We start from the raw sequence: 22,509 nt of genomic DNA, 5'->3' as shown, positions 1-22,509 counted from the left end.
TCTTGTGTCCATGTCTGCACGCCGTACCCCTTTTTTGTATTATGAATCCCTAGCAACTAGCTCAGCTTTCTGTCGTTCTAATGAGCGTATGGTGCGTTCATCGGTAACGCGATAAAACTACCAAGATGCCTTTCCTAGGCTGAGGAAATACAGGACTGGGAATGGGCTAAGTTTTTCATCCTGAGGTATTGAAAGGAGTAGAATTTTGGCATGTTCTCAGTCCCCGATTGGAATTAGAATTCAATGGGGGCACCCCTTCCACCACACTGACCATGCCATGGGTCAAGGGATGTGACATGTACTCCACTAGGCCTAGATGTCTGTGTTTGCTCTCCGCAACAGGTTATATCCCATCCTCGCAAGGTACGTACCACGGCTGAAGAAGCGAATCGCAGAGCTATGCGCGCGACTGCAACCAGGACCCATCGGGCTCAGCAGGCCGCTGCTCAGGGAGCAGCTCAAGCCGTAGCTCAACGTCGACGCCGGACGGATAGTTGAGAACGTTCTACAGAAAAAAGAAGCAAAGAGGTTTTGCCGCAAAGACCCGGCAATTCGTAGTACCAAAATGGACCTCCTGTCGAGCCACTGCTCCAGCTTACGATGTGACTGTGCTGCTTGTGCCTCGCAGGCCTGCTACTTCTTTTACTCCATCATAGTGTGTTGCGGGCGTGAAAACCACCTGCTATTAAAAGGGGCTCAGGTAGCTGTTCAACCATTAGCTGCAGATTTTTTACAGGGAACTGCTTGTTTAGTGGTACATAAATTGAGCAGATGGTGATAGTTTTGGGGGATGAAATGGTGACAGCAGCGGCTCTGAATTCCAATTACCGCCCATTTATCTGTCTGCAATGCTGCTTTGAACTGCAATGGCAAAACCGCATGACAGCCGGGTAGATGGGCCACTGTTCGACTGGCCAGATGGTTAGCCTCGCCAGTCGATCTTTTGCGAGGCTGTTGGCTTCTTAACCAAATGCATGCGCTTCGCCACCGTCATTGAAGCTTGCTCAACCTTTGTGTCGTGCTGGTTGCTACCAGCGCTGGTCGGCGAATGCAGGCCTCACTGGGAGGAGGCACTCTTTGTCCACCCCGTGTCGTTTTTTGGTGGTCGGACTACGACTACCATGTCCTGGTACCTTCGAAGTGGCATGTATAAAAGCCGACGGGCTTGAGCCGCAGATCTCATTTTCTAGAATTGCGGACTCTCCTACCCGGTCCATGAGGTGGACCTATGTGCCGACCGACACCAGTGGCGCTAACATAGCGGAATACGGCTGTACGCCAGCTGGTGATTCGTGATTTGTGATGTTACCGCAAGGAACACACGAGACCAAGAGAGGGACAACATGAAGCGGTACTGACAACTCATGATTTAATGAAACGAACGCCGAGCTTATATAAATCAGACTCCCGTGCGCACTCGAAAAAGGAATGAAAAATTCAATAAAACCATAGAGCCAACTTCAAGAAGGGTGCGGTGAACATACTCAGCTTGACCCTGAAAGCTACAAAAACACCGAGCATGTGTGTATCGCATGAAAAGAAACACAAGTTCTTTCCGAGGAACAGCAGCTGACGTTGAGCTAACGCAATCACCATCCTTAAAGCGTCACATTGCCACTGCCTCCACAATATCTATTTACTAGTGACCATTTCTTCTGAAGACATTCTCAGTCCTTGATAACAGAGGAGAGGAGCCCAAGCAACTATGGCAATGAATAGCCAAGTTCGACCCTCCAGCAGCCCCCAGAGAATTCCCATGCTCATGCAAGGAAATGTTACTGCACCTACTGGTTTGTCGGATATAGTATCTACCACATAAAACTAGAATGTTATAAATGAGACGTGTCGGGCAAGACATTATTTCGGTAGAATGTTATAAAACCAAAACGAGAGATCGTCTGGGAAGTGGCCGGTACTTTTAAATAACTAAGAATAAGTAAGGAAATGTAGGTCGATATATAAGACTTCTCACATTGCCTACTACGGCTGAGTGAAATCGCAGGAATGCGCCAGTTTCCTTAAGGCAAAAGACTATGGGTCGAAATGTTTCAATTTAAAGCGTTTAATTAAACGCTTCATGGACGCTTCGAGCAACATAGATTCCGCCTCCCCCCTGCACTTCATGGTTTGGATCTGCATATTCCTTTCCTTCTGTGTTGCATTATTTGACATTGGTTACAGCTTTGCCCACTGACATCCAGCTCCTAACACACTGTCGATGGAAGTTTACCGTCCACAAGGAGGTTAACATGTCCTATCCTAAAACAAATTTATTAATGTACTATGGACCACATGTGCCTCCATATTGGGTGGTGATCATTCAAGAGTCAGTTAACCCGATGTTCCTCATTCCTAGTTTAGAATAACAGGGCGGAGCAAGCTACAGCTCAGGCTGAGTTGTCGGGCTTTCTGCAAGCAATTTTTGCTTTTCTACCCGAGCACCTCGTTGCGTTCCATACAACTATCACACAGAAAAGTGCAAAAATTGAAAAGCTAGCCAGACGCAGCATATCCGTACACTTTTTGTGCTGACGTACAAGATTCATCACTGTATTTAGCTGCGCTCCTAAACAGCTCTAGAGCCTGTCTAGAAGCTTGAACAGAATCAACTCAGAACACCGCTTCACACTCTCAGTAGAGGAGTTCCTTCAGTAAGCGTAAGTGATTCTATTGAGAGCGTCAGATTTTGATAGTGTAATTGGCTCTTTCGCTGCATTCTCCTTTTATTATTTTGTCACGACCTCATCTGAGGTGGAACAAATGTCGCTGCTCACGCACAATCCTGCGGTACTCGACAATGCAAATAAATTACTGAAATGGTACTGCTATCCGCTAGAAGCTTATGTGAAGATGTTCGGAGCGGTTGTTCTCATGTTTGAAGCGCCTTGGCTTCTTTGCTCCGTTATGGAACCCCTCACAATGCAGAAGTTGCAGCGATTGACGTGTACAAATCCATTTACTAAACAAACCTTTCAAATTGGAAATAAGCCCGCGCACAAATGATTGTTTCAATACCACTAAACTAACACGTCCATTCTTGCTACAATCGCCACTGTACACTGGCCGAATAAACTTGGCCCTGGTCCCACACACGCCTCACGCGCATTCGTTGACTGCGACGGAGTCCACCAATCTCCCCGCTGATTGTTCCTGGAGTTGACTTGCAGAAATTTTGCCACGCTTGCTCAGATAAATGCAAACAATCATGTGACCAGATTCCCATCGCCATCAACGCAGCTGCTTCAATTGGCCGCTGCTGCTCTTTCAGCTTTGAAATCAAATTTGGATGGCACGTCGACGATCTCGACACATTCTAGAACGCGTTCATAAGGCGCACCGCGTACATCTGGAGAACTTCCTTTTGGTTGCATTGCTTAGATATTATAGATAACGAAAAATTGGAAATCTTGCGCGACAGTACAGAATCCTCTGCCTCTCCGAAACTGTTGTCTATGGTACCGAACTTAAAATTATATGATGTTAATGGTGTACAGAAGCACCTGAACACGAAGTGGCGGTTGGCGATATTTTTAAGATTCAGTACTGCGTGGTGAACGCAATAAGTTGTATTCAGTGGGCATGTCATCTATATTTCATTTATACAAAACGTATGCAGTCGCTCCTATTTTCATAAATTCGTTACCGACACAGCTACATGCCCCTGAAGCATAAGGTTGAGAACGCCTGCGAAATGTAAAAGAAAACGTAGTCGTCTTGTGGAATTCATCACCAAATAATGACTTTCGTTTGCTTGCTTAGTCTTATGATGCATCTTGTACGGTGTACATTTAGCCTGCTGTAAGCCAGGCCATAACGCGGATACTCTGACCACTACGATGATATCTGTTTATCTATATTTCCGAACACATAATGAGAAAGGAACCGTTGAAAACGCACATAAACTCGCCACTCTATAACAAGTGTTACTGATTTCGATTTTTATTTCCGAGAAATCTGGAGTACATTATTAAATTTTTGTTTCTACGAAAGCAACGGTATGTAACAGTGAATATCGTACTGTACACGAATTTCCCACGAGATTTCTTGTTTCTTAAATTTTGAGTTGATTGTACGATTTTTTCCTCGGTGAGTATATAGTTCACCGATTTTCGCTATGGAACACCGTTCTTCAATCCAGTAAGCTGAGCAATAAAGCTTTTGAGTAGCGGTCTTTACAAAGTTCCCCACGCCAAGCGACGATTTAGCTAGGCAGGCATTATGAAATTGTATTGGATTTTCAAGTGCAAATACAATGAGACTGAAATGGCATAGTAATATTGGCACAGAGTTACGCAATTACACGGAAAATATTTAGGCCGAGGCTATGTGAAGATGACTGTCGAAATTAGTGTGATAAGCAATAAAGCAATGTAGCGAGACACCACATTCAGCATGTGCAGCATCATATGCAGCACCATATGCAGCATCAACTGCAGCTGAGCTCCTCTCTTGAACTTCCTTGAACACGCTGCGCCATCTAGTGGCGCTATGCAAGTCCTACGTGTAGAGCGTGTTTGAAAATATAACGATAGCAATGTCTGCATATGTATCACATCGGTGTGACTCGGCTCAGCACCACAGAAACTTGAAACGATTTCATTGTCACTAAGGGGCGGCACATAGCCAGGGGCACACACTCAATGAGTCAATGACGAAGGTTGGTGCTAAATAAGTTAGTTGAAGAATAGGACGTACACAGTGCCACATACTCGGTGACTCAACTGAGCTAGTCTGAACCATTGTTTCAAACCCTGCTCCTATATACAGTGCCGTATACTCACCTTTAAACCATTGTTTACACAGGGACTCAAGTGGGCGTGAAAACCGTTTGGTAGAAACAGGCAAACATGCGCGAAAAAGTTGAGGTTCACAAACAATGCTACCTAATAAATGCCAATAAAGAGAACAAATACTGCTACGGCGGCAAGTGATGCAGGTGCCTAGCATTGAATCGCATCTGGGTTCACCACTTCAAGTCAGTCGCACGCTTACCTCTGTGATAAATTTGCTTTTAGGGACAATTTCACATCAAATTCAATTTCCGAAACACAAGCTCAGCTAAGATTGCTATCTTTTTTATGGTTTTGCCAAGAACACCGGATTGACAATTAAATAAAACGAAATCAACGGTCGTTGTGCTGTTGACCAATATAGCATATGTGTTACAAAAATAGGATTGAGGGCAGTTGAGTACTTTACTATAAAAGCAATACCAGAATAATAAATGTAATTTATCTTTTCATACCTACCAGGCAGTCAAGTGTCAGAGTACCATGGAGGTTCCTGTAGCTGGGTTGATATTCGCAGCATGCATTGCAATCGTGGCACATCCTGCCGCAGGCAAGGTTGCTGTCCCATTAGAAAGAGATGATGAATGCCCTGTAAGGTACCCCAACGGTAAGTCTGCCATTGTGCACACATGCTATTCGTTGATTTTACTGAGTTTCAATTATACCTCAAAAAGAATTTTTAGCACAATCTTACTAAGATGCCCAGGCATGTTAAGCCGATTTAGGCGCTTTCAATAAACTGATATTACCGTACCAAGAGCCATTCATACTATCACGAAGTTATCACCTATCACAAATTTGTAACGACAGCCGCTGAACTTATGCATGGCATGGGTACAGCTAACATGTAGTCGAGATATTGGACCAAGCATACTAGCACGACGAATGAAAAACAATGCAGCAAATTTTCTGTGAAGTGAGGACAAAAAGGAAAACAATAATTTAGAGAAAACAACAGCGTGTACACTTTAGGAAATTGTGAAATTGAATGAGGTTACTGGAGTACGAATTCTATATTCACATCCTTCATTGTAGTACGTTACGAAGAGCGAGTCATCCTCTTGACAGTGGAGTACCATAACACATTGCTCGCGGCAACTGAAGATAGACAGGAGCGCTCACGTTCGTAGACTAGCAGGAGATTTGACACCCTTAACTAATGTCCAGGAGACGCGCATCGCTTATCTTTGCCCAATGCTCGCTTCCAACGCTCGTCTTCTCTCATAGCTTTTGTAACAGAATAGCCGCTTATTCACTCAAATGTAAGAACTGCTAACTATTGGTGAGCCACAAATTACAATGCTGTGGTGGTGATGTTGATGGTTTTAAGTCAGGGAAATTCAGATACTAAACGGAGCACCTCCTGTGTGCAAGCTTCAGGTTGGCTGGAAATTGGGTTTAAGTACTTTCAGAGCTTATGGATATTGGCTAGCATGTTGGTGTTCTCCCCACTTGATAAAACTTGTAAACTGCAAGCGCTGAGCAGTCTGTGTAAGTTGGAGTGGCCTTAGAGAATAGCTTCGACGGCGAAGGCAAGTAGGTAGGGATTTGATATTATTTTTAAGACAAACTTTTAAAACATTTTCAACTAGAATTGTAAGATGAATCCAAAATGTTTCTGTTCACCACGGATGAAAAGACGCAACGTTGATTGCTCATGCCGCAGTTGGTTACTGAAAAGATCTCTTTCGAAACAGCAAAAATCGATGCTTGTTTTAATGCTGCTGGTTTTTGTAGAAACAAAATTAAAATCATGATATTTAGTCACCCTATATAGTGACGGCTACTGTCTTTTACATACCAGAAAGAACATAACGATATTGTGAGATAAGACAATGTCAAAAGTCAAAACAAAATTAAGAACCAAGTTTGCTCAAGAGAGCAGCTGAAGTTTGCATACAGTCCTGGACACACGGGAACATCAAAAAAGATAGAAGGCAAAATGAAGTTCTACCACACATTGCACTGAGTCCCGACACATAGGTGTATAATTGCCCGCTGTATATTCACGTGTTCATCACTCATTAAACCATCTTATAATCACGGACAGCGATCTTAAAATGAAATGCATCTTTTTCCTTATGTTTTTGCTGGTGGAGAGAAGAGGAAGAGACGCGGTGCTGCTTACACAGTCGTGCCTTGGCACTTTTCTGATTACACCTAAAAAAACTAAGCGAGTGATTTCACGTTCGCTGATGCTACGTGTACTGACACAGGGTAAAGGACACAGGAAAGGGTGGCTTTAAGAGGTCTAAAATGTTTTGCGCTTTCTGGCAGAAGGCGCAGACACGTGTAGATTTTTTTCAAATTTAATTCTATCACAAAACAAAAGGATTACGAATTTGCTCACAAAAATTTTTTTCTGATCCTTTATAACAAGTCTGCACAAACTCCTTACCCTTGATTGCATACATTTCGTCATAGTCTTTGTGCCGTGGTACACGGTAACATGCCAAAACAAGCTGTAACTTAAGACAACGTCTCTTTCTTTCGAGAAATACTTTTTTTTGCCCTTTTTAAATGTCGACACTAATGAAACCATTGGTGCATGAATTTGCCATGCAGTAGAAGAACAAATTGACGACAGCTACTGTGTAGGAACTTTAACTTAGATTAATTCAACTAACATATTTCTTGTAATGTGCACTAAGGTGTTGGAGAAGTATGGGAGAGGCCTTTGCCCTGCAGTGGGCGTAACCAGGCTGATGATGATGATGATGATGATGATGATGATGATGATGATGCACTAAGGACCTGGGCTAGCTGTCTTCGCCGCGGCGTTCTTGTCAAAATTGCTGGCATGTTAACGTTGAAGGAACCAAGTTTACTTTTTCATATGTACATGAAGAATTTTCTTCTGAAAGCAATGGTGTGATTCACTATAGTGTAATTATGGATGATTACTCCGATGCTCTGTGATAGTATTTGTATATGGTTTCTTCTTAAATGTTCTGATAGAACGCTCATTTTCTATTTCATTTTAGGAGTAGGAGATTGCACTGCTTTTGGACATCCAATTAAGCCGGGACAAAGCAAAGCCCTCCCATATCCCTGTGTCATGGTTGAATGCAGCTCAAGTGGACAGGATATTACAGTCCGAGGGTAAATATACGTTATTTAGGTGAATTTTTCTAATGACGCTTTATAGTACCTCTTCGCACTATGAACGTTCAAACATGAAAAAAGCGCGTTATTTAGGTGGACATGCAAGTATTGCGGAGGCGACGTGAACGTTTTTACAAGCAAACTCGCTTATATATTTTAAAACATGTATATGTGCATATTAATTTAGGATGGGACTCTAGAACGAAAGCAGTAAAATTATGTTGCAAAAGTCAACAAATACAATATCACGTATGCGCCAAGCAATACAATGTCTACATTTGGATAAGTTCGTTCGGAGTTTGTTACAAGAACAACGCAAAAGAACAAAGACAAAATACCAGCGACCACTTGGAAATGGCGCCACTTATGGAGGAATGGGTTTAAATGCGTACCATATCACAAACATATGTGATGGGAAATCCTGAAAGGATTAGCATAACGGCTTGACAACAGCGGCCATTCTTTACGTACGAGTGGGCAGGTGCCCGCGTGGATTTAAAAAAGAAATAACGATCCCTGCCACTCATGCGAAAAAACCGGCATGTAAGAAGAATGAGGCAAAAATTTTGAGAGCTTGTCGCTTCAGAGTTATCCACAAGCATCCATTGCACTGAGGACATTGAGAAGCGAAGGAAACTGGAAGGGTTATTACGCAGTTTTATTTTGCCGTTGCTATGTACTCTGCGGAAAACATGACCATGGGTTATCGAAATACGTAAGCGTAAAAATTAGTGCACTTTCTAGCGTCCCAAGCAGGCACGCTAAATGTATGCGCGCTTACACGGAACGCGTTAGTGCTCGAATGACTCCGCTTTCGCGCCTCGTCATAAGCTGTCGCTCAAAGACGCCTTTGTCATCCAGAGAGCGTGGAGTTTGAGAGAAAGAACGAGAGAGGCGGCACCTATGTAGCCAGCACATGTGCAGCCAGACCATACGTAGGTGCCGTATATCTTGCTCTACGAATAAACTGGTAAGAAACAATGCTCTAAAATAACACTTAAAGCCATACTGCAACTACAAATTGCGCTGTGTATTCAGGGCAGGCTGATACATATGCACATTTCACGGCCTAAAGGAAAAGCGTGGCTCTGACTCCGGCTCCTCTGATGCAATCTCTGTCGTGGCAGCGTCCCCTTCTGCCAGGAAGACGAACGAATACGCACGCAGAAGCAACAATCGTGTATTCGTGAGACCTGCACAATATGCATTAACCTACGGAAATAATAACTTCCGAGCATGTATCGCACCGTGCACATAGAATTTTCTTGGCTTGTGCCAAAAAAGTGTCGATAATCGTTCGAGGTGGCTCTGTAGCCTTAACGTTGCGCAGTTGAACGCTGATGATAGTGGAACGCATATATATATATATATATATATATATATATATATATAAAGAAAAGCAAGAAAGAAAATAGCAGGGCTCAACGTTGCAGATTAACTACAATTTGTTATTCGACATCTGTGTATAACTCTTAACGGTGATATTATTCTGCGCTTTTTCATGCAAATCTATTATCTGCGTCTCTTTAGAATATCACTTTTGGTGACTACCAAAAACAACAATAACAACGAAAAACAACACAATGGACAAGAAATTATTTGTCATTGCAGAGGCTGGTAGCTTTGTAGACGCATTCGCTGCAGGGTGTTTTCCAACCTAAGCTTCCAGACAAACCCTTTCTGACTTTGATGACAGTATATTCAGCTGCAGTTGCTTTCAGGCATAGGTCCCACACAGGACCGCACTCACATACAGAGTTCATATATATATATTGGATCATGATATGACTATTAAAAATCGGGCCCTCCGGTAAACCCCCGTTTTCGTTTATACATACATACATACATACATATATATATATATATATATATATATATATATATATATATATATATTGTGAGAATTATTTAACCCCTTCACCTCCTTCACCTGTATATATTCGTCATCATGCCAGCGTTATCGTCTTTAGCACGCGACCTGCGAGATAAACCGTTGAGGCTGAACAGCTGTCTCGCAAGGGGTGGAGGTTGCTTTCTATCCTTTGGTCCTCTACTTGTTCGAGTCTCCCTGGAGCTTCGTTCAGGCCGGCGCTTGCTCCGCCTTTCTGCCAGGAACAACAAGCAGTATCCATTATCTCCAGTGAAAGAAGCGCGTAATTCCAATAATAGGGCGATTAATTTTGTGTCTTCTTTCACGAGGCTTCGTGCGTCTGCAAGAAGCGCTTGTGGCCGAATAGCTGGCTGGTCCTGGATATAGTACATAGTAGTACAGGAGTGGCTTCGCATATGACGTGATGAAACGCGGGCCTCATCGTGGAGGCAGTGTAGTTCACGGTCGCCTGGATAATATGGTCCGCGTAGTGGAGATTTCAGCGCCTTTCTAATCTTCCGTGTCGGCGCGTAATCCATGTTCCCCAAAACGCGTTTTAGAAAGTGCACAGCCGAATAGAGTGAAACGACCACTTCACTAAAGATTCACTTCACGTGGTATACAACATGAGCGTTGAACCTAAATATCATCTAGATGACTGTACCAGTTGAATAATGGACAACAAGTGTGTTTAAGTTATTCCTGCGGTCGGTATCACACAGCGCAACACGGGTTTATTAAATTCCACGTTGTTAATGTCTTACTAAGTATGCCTTGCGACAATGTTACGGATAGTAAAATCATATATTATTCAGATATGTTGCGCGCAATCAGAGGAATTCAAGAAAGGTCAGTAATTATCAGCGAAACTTGGTTCCGGCGTAAAGCGTCGATTCCTTTCAACTACACCAATATTGCCGTTTCTTGGAAATATGGACCTTAAAACATATCACAAGCGCGTTTTGATGCCACCTGTGAAATTCGAACCCCTCGGCATGCGTAAGATCCAGAAGCTGCATCTGAATAATGAATGAGGAATATGTAATGCGTGCAAATTGGGAGAAGAACGTTTACTTAACTTCGTTCAAACGAATTTTGCGTATATGAAATGTGGATATCGTTTACTCCTTTCTAGAAAAAAAGGCGGTTGGTTAGATGTCTTGTAAATGGCCTAAGAACACCACAATAGTAAGAAATGATATCGCGTCATGCCGAGAACCCATAGCAATAGTAATGCAATAAGGATATAATCAATGCCGTGTGTAATGAGTCTGAAACAGTGTGCTATGTGATCCTATGGGTTTTTGCCACCCGCTGCCCTGCCGCCACCAAGTACCATCTAACAGCCACACCCTCTGCCAAAGGCGCGGATTGCCCAGAGTGCTCGGAGAGCCCAGGTTGTAAGTTGACCGAAGGTCGTAGGCCAGTTGGCTTTGGTGGCCCATGGTAAAACCACAAGTGAGGTAGTGCAGGTATGTGTGGGCTGGGGCTCTTTTCAGGTCAGAGAAGCGCAGAGCAAATCAGTTCTGAAGGAAAACCAGGTACCTGAGTGAAAATAGAAGGATGGCTCAAATTGTACAAATATCTGTAGCTCAAAAGAATGTAGCTCAAGAAGGAATGGAGGAAGAGGTCAGTAACGTTGGCTGCCAAGTACAGTGTTATTGAATATGTATATAGACAACCAGGAGGCACCAGAAAGATAGAGAGAAAAACAGGGACAGTGAATTGGATGCAAAAGTTAGAAAGAAAAAAGACCCTGGAGATTTAGAAAGGAACGACAAGAAAGAAATTGGAAAGTAGTATACGTGCAATAACAAAAAGGGTAGTGCCTTGATATCTGAGGCTCGAGCTGGCTGCCAAAGACAAAAGCATACGGGAGCAAATATTAAGAACAAGACGAGGCATGCGTGTGCTGCAGCGGAAATCCCGAGAAAACTAATTGGATGCAGGTGCAATGGCAAGTTATTCACCGAGGCAGGCCGATCGGTAAATCTACCTTCTAGAAGCCTTATGACTGAAAGTGGATGGAAGTCATAATCGGTCAATAGTCGACATAAGCCAGGAAAAAAAAGCAGGGAACAGTTTGCGAGGACCGTATTAGTTACAGGCGGATATAGAGCTTTTAAAAAAGAAAGAAAATACTAATGAGGTTTACACAAAGTGCTAAACTGATAAGTATCCATAGATTGTTTGATCAGTTCAAGCATGCTAGGTGACTATTTGTCGCCGCCGCATTTCCAAGGCAATGCAAATAAATCATCAGCTTTGCCTTTAGAAAAGTGCCCTAATGCGCGCCCACTGCCGCAGATTGAAGCAGGAAGGGAGCAGATCGAGGCATCGTAGTGATCACGACGAAGAAGAGCTGGGTAGGAGAAACGCATTTGAGCGCGCATGCGCGTGGACGCGGCTCGTGACAGAGAGCGTGTTACGAGTGTGACTCTTAACCGACACATGTTGCCTTGTGGGAAACAACAATCGGTGATGAAGGGAAGAACCGCAGCCGGGCCGAGGTTGCGTACGCTGGACTGGTCGATGAGACTGCCGACGCGCGTGAAGCTCGCCGGGCTGCAGTGCGCGAAAGCTACGACAACAATACGGCTGAAGCTTGCGAGCCCCGTTTCGCCAAAATGCATGGTTAGAGCAGGGCCCGCCAGCAGTGGCAGGCCATCGAGCAGCATTTGTAGTCCCTGAAGCGAAACAGTTTCAACACAGACACGTGGGCGCTGATAATTCTTAAGAACCTGAGTGTTTCCTCCGTTCCAAGACGACAAAGGTAGCAGTAGCGCACAATACCTAGTACCAAGACGCAGTAGGGCGTCTTGGTACTAATAGCCAGGTAAAATAGGAACAACAGAGCCATATAATCAACATTTATTCATCGAATCATTTGGACGACCATGTTGGTGGACATTCTTTTCTTTGGCCCGTACAATTCTTCGGTGGGGGTGGTGGTAACAACTTTATTGACAATCCGGCAAATTCGCAGCCTGGGCCTAGGCAGCCACCGAGGAGGTCCGGAGATCCTGTCTCCTCGCCACCTCACTGGCTTGCTGGATGGCCCATAGTTGATTTTGATGTTTTGAGCTGCGCAGCGCAGCCGTCCATCGCGCCGCAGCTTCATCTGGGGAAACTGCATTTTCTCTGCATATAACTTAACATTTCCAGAGAATGTGTCTAAGAGATGCGTGAGCCCTGCCGCATAGTTTGCAGTTATCGTCTAAGTCCGGATACATCCTCCTGAGATGGACGGGGTTGGGGAAGGTCTCGCTTTGTAACTGCCTCCAGTTTACCGTTTGGGCCCTGTCGAGCTTGGGGTTAGGGGGTGGATAAAGACGCCTGGAGTTTTGATTAAATTTTGTAATATTAGAGTACCTGGTCATTCTTTCCCTCTCTGTCCATGGCTCCGTTTGATTTGCAACCCCATGAGAGGATCCTTCTACGCGGGCGCGGAATATGAGATCTCGCGCTACGCTGTGGACCTCGTCGTAGAGGTTGGGTACGGGGGTGTCAGGGGACGTGTGAGCCGGAAGCCATATAATGTGTCGTTCTTCCGTCTCCTCGTAGGTGACATAGTACGCATTGGCTTTGAATATAGCCCCAGGCTTCGGCGAAATTCTGCGTTGCACCTAGCTTCCGACCGCCGTCTGCGAGTCACTGAGCACGTATCTGAGACTGGGGTTAACAATGGCTAGGGATAGCGCCACCTCTTCCGTTACCTTGATATTTTGGCCACGTATACTTCAAGAACTCGCCAATTGTTTGTCGGTATTGAGGATGGCCACTGCGGCACGTCGACCCTCGTATTCTGCAGCGTCGACGAACAGCGCTTCCTTGTCCCTAACGAAGGCTTGGAGTAAAGCCTTCGCTCTACTCTCTCTTCGACCCTGATTGAATTCGGGGCTCATGTTCTTGGGTAGATTAGCCACCTGCCGCTTTTCCCTGATCGCGCTTGGAAGGGATGTCTTGGCGCCGTGCTGTTCCGGATAACTTATCTCGAGTTTGACCAGGATGCTCCTGCTCGTTCATGTCTTCGCTAGTCTCTCGAGTTGCGAGATTTGGTGCGCCTCAATTAACTCTTCGAGCATGTTGTGGACGCCCAGCTGTAGCACAAGCCCGTGCTTGTGCAGTCTGGAATGCCGAATGCCATCTTGTGTTTTCTTCTAAGGAGGGTGTTCAGTTTGGCATATTCGGCCGCGTACCAGTTGTGGTAGGCGACCACATAGGTAATGTGGCTAATAACGAAGGAGTGTATGAGTCTGACGACGCGGGCCTCCCTCCTACCCTGATGTCTGTTGGTGATTCTTCTGATGAGCCTCATTGTGTTCGTGATCTTAGCCTCCAAATGCCTGACCATTTCTCCGTTCTCGCCGTTCGATTCCATGATGAGTTCGAGCACCTTAATCTGCTTGCTCATTGAGCATTCTCTCAGGAATGGAGGAAGCCTCAAAGCAGTGAAGAACAAACCAGGAAAAGGCAAGAATCAGATGTATGCGTTAAGTGACAAAGCCGGCAATATCATTACTAATATGGATGAGATCGTTCAAGGGACTGAGGGGTTCTATAGAGATTTATACAGTACCAGTGGCACCCACGTCGATAATTGAAGAGAGAATAGTCTAGAGGAATTTGAAATCCCACAAGTAACGCCAGAAGAAGTAAAGAAAGCCTTTGGAGCAAAGTGGGAAGGCAGTTGGGGAGGATTAGGTAACAGCAAATTTGTTAAAGCATGGTCGGCCGATTGTTCTAGAAAAACTGGCCACCCTTTATACTCAATGCCTCATGGCTTAACATGACTCATAACATAACCCTAGTCCATAAGAAAGGGGACGCCAAAGACTTGAAAAATCATAGACCGATCAGCTTACTGTCCGTTGCCTACAAAGTATTTACTGAGGTCATTGCAAATAGAATCAGGAACACCTTAGACTTCCGTCAATCAAAGGACCAGTCAGGATTCCGTAAAGGCTACTCAACAATAGACCATATTCACACTATCAATCAGATGATAGAGAAATGTGCGGAATATAACCAACCCTTATATATTGCTTTCATTGCAGTGCACCTACAGACGTCCTCACAGATGCTATCAGAAGATAGCCTTCCTGACGATCACGTACAATTTTCTACGTGTAAATAAGCGCCAGGACCTCGTAACTGATCATCACGGTGATTTATAGAGGTAGCTTCAAGAATGAATGCGCTGTGAAAGATATTATTTTTGTTTTAATCGTTCGCACCATATATGTAGAACAATGTCAGCATTGATTAGCACAAAAATACTAAAACTTCAGCAGAGCTTATAAACCAGTAAGCAATAGATTTGATTTCGTGATTTCACGCAAGAACTGGCGTGTACAATGCGTGCGCACAATTTAGATACAACGGGGAAAAGAGCGGAACCCATTGGAATAGGGGCGACGCTCGCAGCAAATGTATACCATGTTTTTTATCTCAGTGTAGCTTTTCAATTATGGAAGAATGCTCAATCAGGGGTAGACTTGCATATGATGTTTTGCATGCCGCTAAGTTGCATACATCTACTGTGACTATTTTTTGTAGTGGCAGTGCTTAGACATAATTCCAATTTTTCTCATGCAGGTGCCCGAAAACACCAGAAGTTTGCCCAAACCCACAGAATCCACCGGCAGCTGACGCACCATGGCCGCACTGCTGTAAACTGTGCAAGCCAGCTCAGGCTGCGCCTAAACGTACAAAATCTTAATCAGATGAAGAATAGCGAACCAAAGATTGCGGCTGGTTTGCTGTCCGCTTTACCCTCTCTATCTGTCTCTTTCTCCCTAAAATTACACTTAATAAACCAGATTTTCTACAGTATGGAAGGAAGACGAAGGGACAACTTTTTCGAATTCTATAATAAATTTTCTGCATTCTATTGAGTGATGGTTACTTTTTGAAGGTTTGAAGGTTTTATTGAAAAATATTTGAATACAGGAAAGTAGGTGGTAAATATTAGTACATAAGAAAGTCCCAGATTCAAGTGTTCAAGCACACGACTTCAGGTTCGGGTCAAGTGTGATTCAACTGATATTTTTGTCTTTTAATCAAAAATAGGCTTGTAATAGAGAATGCAAGGGCCATATTTCTCATATAAATTAAATACAAGCAAAATTTTAAAACGCGGCTTTTCCTGCAACAAATAATTTCGCATTTGGGTTGTTGGAATAACCTGTGTGGGAGAAAATGAAATCTATACATTGTTTTGAGATATAGTCATGCATCCATTCTAGGGTGAAGGGACAGCCCAGCAAAGTAAAAGAAAATAAACATCTATCCGTCATGTAGGACAGAAAACGTCTTATCGGCTACTCCTAAAATGAACGGAAAATGAGCATTCTGATCGCACGATGCAGAGAAAGCTGCAAAAAGATATTGTCACAGAGCACAAAGGTACTCACCTGTTTCTGGGCAGTCCCTCATACTGGCATACATACGAGAACTGTTTACGCATATATACCAAACTACATTCGGTTGCTTCAATGGTAAAATAGCAGAAGTTTTAATAACAAAGTTCAGTACAACACTGCTTCCACAAGTCATTCATGCTCAGGGCAAAACAAAAGTGATTTATGCATATACGTATTGCAAAACCCAGTATCGTGCGTCCAGTGCCATGAAAAAGTATGGGCCCAGTGACGCGGGCTGAGCAGGCGCGGTATTCTAGGAGGCGCTGGGTATCGGTGCGAAAAACAGCTCCAGAGCGTGAATCGTCTGGTGTCTGGCCACCGTATATATAAGTTTTGAATACGGAAAGCAACAGCCAACGTTTTAATGCATTACAAAAAGAAGAAAGAAAGGAAATATAGAAACGCTTTGACAAGGATTTCATCGTCTCACCTACAGACCTCAAACCCGGTATTGTCCGACTACGCCACGATAGCCCTTTTCTTCATTTGTTGCCGGTTTGGTGAACAAACAAGAGAGAACAATGTACGTGAAATGTTTAAAACGGCAGCCACCGCCATTGAGTGGAGCGCCCATTAAATATGCTTCAAGTTGGCAAGTTCATCCATCGTACTGATCCATTCTGGAGGATCACTGACTCTTGAGTGCATCTCTAACATATAAAATTGTCTCAGCAAAGTACTTCCACGCAGGGCAAGCATCTCTATCAGAATTGCGGACTGCCATACGCACTTTCGATAGACTGTGCAGGCCCAGTAACGTGACCAAATCCAGGCGTATGCTTCCAAAGTTTGAGACAGGTAAAAACCGGATGCCTCAGTGTCACAACGGGAGGTCCTTTTTTAAGTTTTTTTTCGAGGATGTCCAATAGGAAGATAGCATCCCAGCATTCGAGGAAGATACGGTCAATGGTCTCTGGCTTCTTGTGCAAGATACAGTCAACAGACAGCGGAACAAATAAGCCTTATTCCTCCAGCTAGGGCTTAACTAGCAACGTATTTCTGTGAAGTTGGAAAAACACATTTTCTGAGGAACGAATTGGCATCTTTTTAAATCTTTTCAGAATGCCACTTCCTGTTCCTGCGCCATATATGGACCGGTACAAAGGCACTGGTAGCATCGCATCACATATATATTTACACAGTTTTCTTCTTTGCACTCTAGAGACAAGTACTCCAAAGAAAAATGAGCTTTCAAAAGCTCGAAAGCTGAAAGAAGCTCACGTAAGAAACCGCGAACACTTGTGCATCTTACAACATTAGTCGACACAACAAAATCAGGTAGCACTCCACTTACCCTTACTTGTACTACAGTTCGCATAACGGAATCACTTTGATCGCGTAACAAAAGAAACCTAGACACCACTTATCAGAGAAAGAAATGGGCTACTCCCAGACCCCACTCTCTCCCAAAGCTAAACGAATTGGACCGGCGTGTTCGCTGCCAAGTAGATGCCTACTCAAAGACTAAAAAATTACCGACGATTACGTTACTTCCTAATGCGAAATTTGAGCGCAGCAAATAAGCTGTTTCACCTTTTGGATAGATTGAGGCAAAGAAATCGAGCAACACATGTATGCGCTATCACATAATTTTTTTTATTTTTCACACGTATTCCTTTAACAAAGACTGCACTAACAGTTCTTGACAGTCATGAAGGAAGCTTTGTGGTCGGAGAAATAGACTGATATATGTTCGACTTGGTACACCAATGCTTGATTCTCAAAGACGAGATCTATACAAGTGCCTCGCGAGGTTGTCACAGCCGTGGGGGAAGCAGAGGCTAAGCGCCGCCGCCGAGAAGACCCTGCCGTTCGCGCCGCCGAAGCGGAGGCTCATCGCCGCCGTCGAGAGCAACCAGCAGTAAGCGAGGCTGAAGCAGAAGCTCATCGCCGCCGCCGAGAAGACCCTGCAGTTCGCGCCGCCGAAGCGGAGGCTCATCGCCGCCGTCGAGAGCAACCAGCAGTAAGCGGAAGCGGAGGGGGGCGGCGTGTACACCCAGCGGCAAACGATGGGGGCAGAAGCGCGCGCAGCAAGCGGACAACACGATAAAGGGAGGAGGGAAGAGATAGCAGCGACTGACTGATGCCGCTGACGGCGATAGTGAGTCAACCCCAGCTATCCGCCACACAAGAACAGGGGGGGGGGGCCCTTTCCTCCTCTTTCTGCATGGCGGCGACGGTGTTCTATGCAGTCACGTTATCTTGACTCTCTAGCGGCGTCAGCGGCATCCAGCGGTATCAGTCGGTCGCTGCTAGCGCTGGGGGGATGAAAGGGGGGCGGAGCTGGTTACGAGGCCGACGACGACGCCGACGACGACGACGACGCCGAGGACGACGCGAAACCCAGGAACGGACACCAAAGAGCTGCGCTCTAAAAACTCGGCGGAGCTTGTGCACACTAAGTTTCTTCATGCCCAAAATTTGAAGAACGTTCCAATTTTTCGCAGCAATAAACAAACCGTACATCTTTGGCCGAGAGAACATTGATTGTTCACGTCCGCCCAAGGTAAACATTTTTTTCTAAAGCAGTTTCGCTATTCCAGCACTCAGTAGCATCTCTGTACTGATACAGAGGTAGGCCTAGGTATTTTACTGGCGCATCAGTGCACTGTATGTTTTCAAACAAAGGTGGTTTGGTTTCCCAGACCACGTGCCAAAAAACATAAGCGTTTGCCTTTGTTAACGGCGCTTCTGGACGTTCAACAAACTTTGTTAAAGGGCCCCTGAAGCGGTTCGGACAAATTTTGTAGACGCGTAGGGTACAGCTTAAGTATAACATTCGCACCACAATTTAAGTGAAGCGTTACGTATTAATGGAGCTACATGCGATTAGAAGTTACCCTCCTCCCTAGCCATGCTTTTCCTCCTCAACTCGTTCGCCGAGCGAGCGGGGCTAAGCTCCGCCTTCACTGGTTCAGCGTCACGATGAGACGTCACATCGTCCACTTCCGTTTGTTTTGGAGCCCGCCCGCGCCCACGCGAGACCACTCCGCTAGCCGCTTGGCCGTCGACCCCAAGCGAGAGCTATCGAAGCAGCTTGCGTTGCGAGCATTCTGTCGTAGCGCCGAGCGTGTCTTGTATTCCGGTAACCACAGACAGGCTGGACATTTCGGCAAATGACTGTAGGCATAAACTCAAGCTGATGAAGGAACTTTAGCGTAGACGTACGTGAGCGGCCTGATCGGTCTGCACGGTCCATACACTTGTTGGTGCAGAGCTTAACCAGCCAAACAAAGTGCTAATATTGCTCTAACCAAGTGCAAAACATTTTAAACATTTATAAAAACAACGTGTTCATGAATAAACTCCTGCGATAAATACACACCAGCAGCAAAGAATACACTTCGTTGCTGCTACTGTGTATGGTTGAGCTCTGTGCCACCAGGTGGCTGCACTGTGCAGACCATTCGCATTTGCCCTTCTGCTCATCTCATGGCTCATCCCGTTACGGCAAAGTCAAGCGGCAAGGCTCTGTCCCCTTGCGCTTGCGTTTTCCCTACTACCGGACTCGGGAAACGCTATTGCGTTAGTAATCTTCCGGTGTAAAGTGACGGCCACAAACGCGCAAATCCTGGCCCCGATCGGATAGCGGCAGTCCGATGCGCAGCAGCCAGTTCGCTCGTACGCTGCCTTGCAGAGGGACACGATGTCGCAGCTTGGCATATTGCCAGTCGCTACGTTTGCAGTCCACAAGGCAACAAAGTCGAATCATAGTGCTCGGGAAAAAACTGAGACCGACTCTGACTGCGGAGCTCTCTTCAAAATGGAGTACGTTGTAACACAAGCAGACGACACACGCTGTGTGCCGGAAGTGCTTAAGTGTACTGAAAAATTATTCTTGTGCATTCTCTTTATGTTACTTTCTTTACATAAAAACAAATTAACTAACATTCCAACTATTACGAAGATCATTTGTTTATCATAAAATTGGAAAAATTATCGATCACGCGCCCTTGTCAGCCAATCGGATAGCTCGCCCCACTGACGTCATATGGGTGATTTCGGTCATATGGGTAGGGGCGGCTTAAAATTCCGCCGAGCAGTGTGCTGCGATCGGCAGCTATGTGCATATTTAAAACCTTATAATAAATTACACGCTTTACGCGGAGCACTTAGATGTGTCAATTAATGATCAGAAGGACCTACTCTAACGACTGAATACGTTTGTAGAAAATCGTCAAAAGCGTTTCAGGGTCCCTTTAACAATGTCAACTATTTCAGTGACATCCTCCCGCTGTCTAAATAAAACAGCTACGTAGTCTGCTTACGCTAAGATTTTAATTTCTCTTGACATTAGGCTAAATCCCCTGACATGCTGACTCTGAACAACCTTTAAACAAAAGGGTTCTAAATATATAGCGAACTGCAAATAGAGATAGCGGGCAACCTTGCCGCACTGCTGTCAGAACATGAAACGGTGTTGTCACACGCTTACTTACGACACGACTCGTGCAATGGTCTGCATATGCCATTTTAACACCTTCTAATGCTACCGAGCCAAGGTTAATGTCTGTTCGGTAGCATTAGAAGGTGTTAAAATGGCATAGAACAGAATTTCATGTACCAACCGGTGAAAGACGTTCTCCAAATCTAGCATCATAGGGGCACTCTCTCCCCATGCGTCGCAACACTATAAGGCACTTCTGGCTGCATGAATGCTTGTGAAAATTGGTCTGCCTTTATTCCCGCACGTCTGATGCGGTCTCACGATTTGTTTCATCTCTCTTTGTAATTTTCTCACCAAAACTTCGTGAAAATTGTCTAACTAACGATAGTCGGACTGTTGGTCGATACGATGTTACCGTCAGCTGTTTAACAGGGTCTTCTGTTTCGGGCATAAGACAACATGCGTTATCCTAAAAGATGGGGGTAGACGCTTTTCATCGTATACCTGCACGATTAGGCGGTGCAGAGCGACTGCTAGATCTTCCTTGAAGGTTGTTAAAAAGCTGCTCCTATTCCATCTGACTCCGGCGTATTGGCCATTCCGAATGCACCGATCGCTCTCTCTATCTCTCACAAAGTAATAGGCGCTTCAAATAAATGAGTGGCTTCCTGCTCTAACTTTGGCATAAGTCGAAGGAATTCACCGTCAAATCCTTCATCCATCGTTGGTTTCCGTCCCAGTAGTTCATGGTAACACTCTACAAAAGCCTGTTGAATTAAATCAGAGTCACTGTTTAGTGCATTCCCATATCTTATCTGCTTAACTTCGTTCTTTGTTGCGTATTTGTTCTCATCTGAGAGCGATTGCTTCATTTGTGTTTCGCGCATAGCATTCTCTCAGCGCGTGGGCACGCAATGGCTCCTATGTACTTCTGTTTGGTGATTACTTCTAATTGGGTCATTTCACGCCAACTGTCCCAACCGTGGCGCTCGAGAAGAATTATTTCTCTACAAAATACTCTAAAAAATTACACGTATATAGAGCTCAATAGACCTCAAGCGGTGACTCTGAGATTGTTATATACAAGAACTCCTCCGAGTCCAAACTTTACTAAACAGCTATATCCAGAAAGACAGGCACCAATCAATTGCGAGAAGTGCAATGGCATCATTACTCTGGATAATATACTTTGGCAGTGTCCTGTGTCTTTCACAGACTGTGACAAGGAAGGAGACTGGTGGGGACCAGTCCTTCAAAGTACAGTTCATTAAGATAAAGTGCAGGCTATCCAGAAGGCCCACAATACGGCGTTAGGGTAAACTTTACTGTCCCGACATGAGGGTCGCCTGTGTAAAATTAAACGTTGATCCCCAGGATCTGAATAAACTTCATCATACCATACCACATAAAGCCTTACTTGCACAATATTTGCCCAAAATATTTTGGACGGAAAACATTGTTTGGCCACGTGAGCGCCATATAAATTCCACGAAAGGATGGAAAAGGACGTGCAAAAATAAATTCGCCAGAAATGAACCATTGTCAGCATTATTTCAAATTTGGGATTGTGCGTTGGCTGAACATTGCCCTTTCACTATGAAGCCATTTCTTCAAATACCTTTGTTTTTTACTCATTGGCACCGATGTGAAAATGTGCAAATTCTTACCTTTTTATGAAATTTTTCACAAAAAACGGTCAGGAGAGAAAACGTTGAATTACTTTTATAGAAGTATCCCGTAACATACTATCTTCTAAAACTTTACTTTCGCCTATGTTCTGCTCACGGGCTCCAAAACAAAACCCTGAGATAGGAAAAAACGTTATTTGCGCCTGTGTTGAGGCGTTAGTGCCAGATTAAGGTGGCCCATGAAGAAGTAAGCGGAAAATGAGATTCCATTGAAAAGAATAACAACTTTCGCTACGAAAATATT

At 44.6% G+C, this 22,509-nt stretch overlaps 1 protein-coding gene across 1 annotated transcript in view; it reads right to left on the bottom strand.

Moving 5' to 3' along the window:
* LOC142591435 (uncharacterized) overlaps window positions 1-22,509 on the bottom strand; it is a 246,894-nt gene that overhangs the window by 177,431 nt on the left and 46,954 nt on the right. Inside the window, exon 5 of the mRNA XM_075703762.1 lies at window positions 5,250-5,379. Within this exon, the coding sequence (XP_075559877.1) occupies window positions 5,358-5,379 (22 nt within the window). The 3' untranslated portion in view covers window positions 5,250-5,357. The remainder of the gene's footprint in view (window positions 1-5,249; window positions 5,380-22,509) is intronic.

This window comes from Dermacentor variabilis, chromosome 8 (genome assembly GCF_050947875.1).
Source record: "Dermacentor variabilis isolate Ectoservices chromosome 8, ASM5094787v1, whole genome shotgun sequence".
Classification (NCBI taxonomy): domain Eukaryota; kingdom Metazoa; phylum Arthropoda; class Arachnida; order Ixodida; family Ixodidae; genus Dermacentor; species Dermacentor variabilis.
Note: the sequence above shows the minus strand (reverse complement) of the source record. Positions and strands in the feature narration are given on the sequence as shown.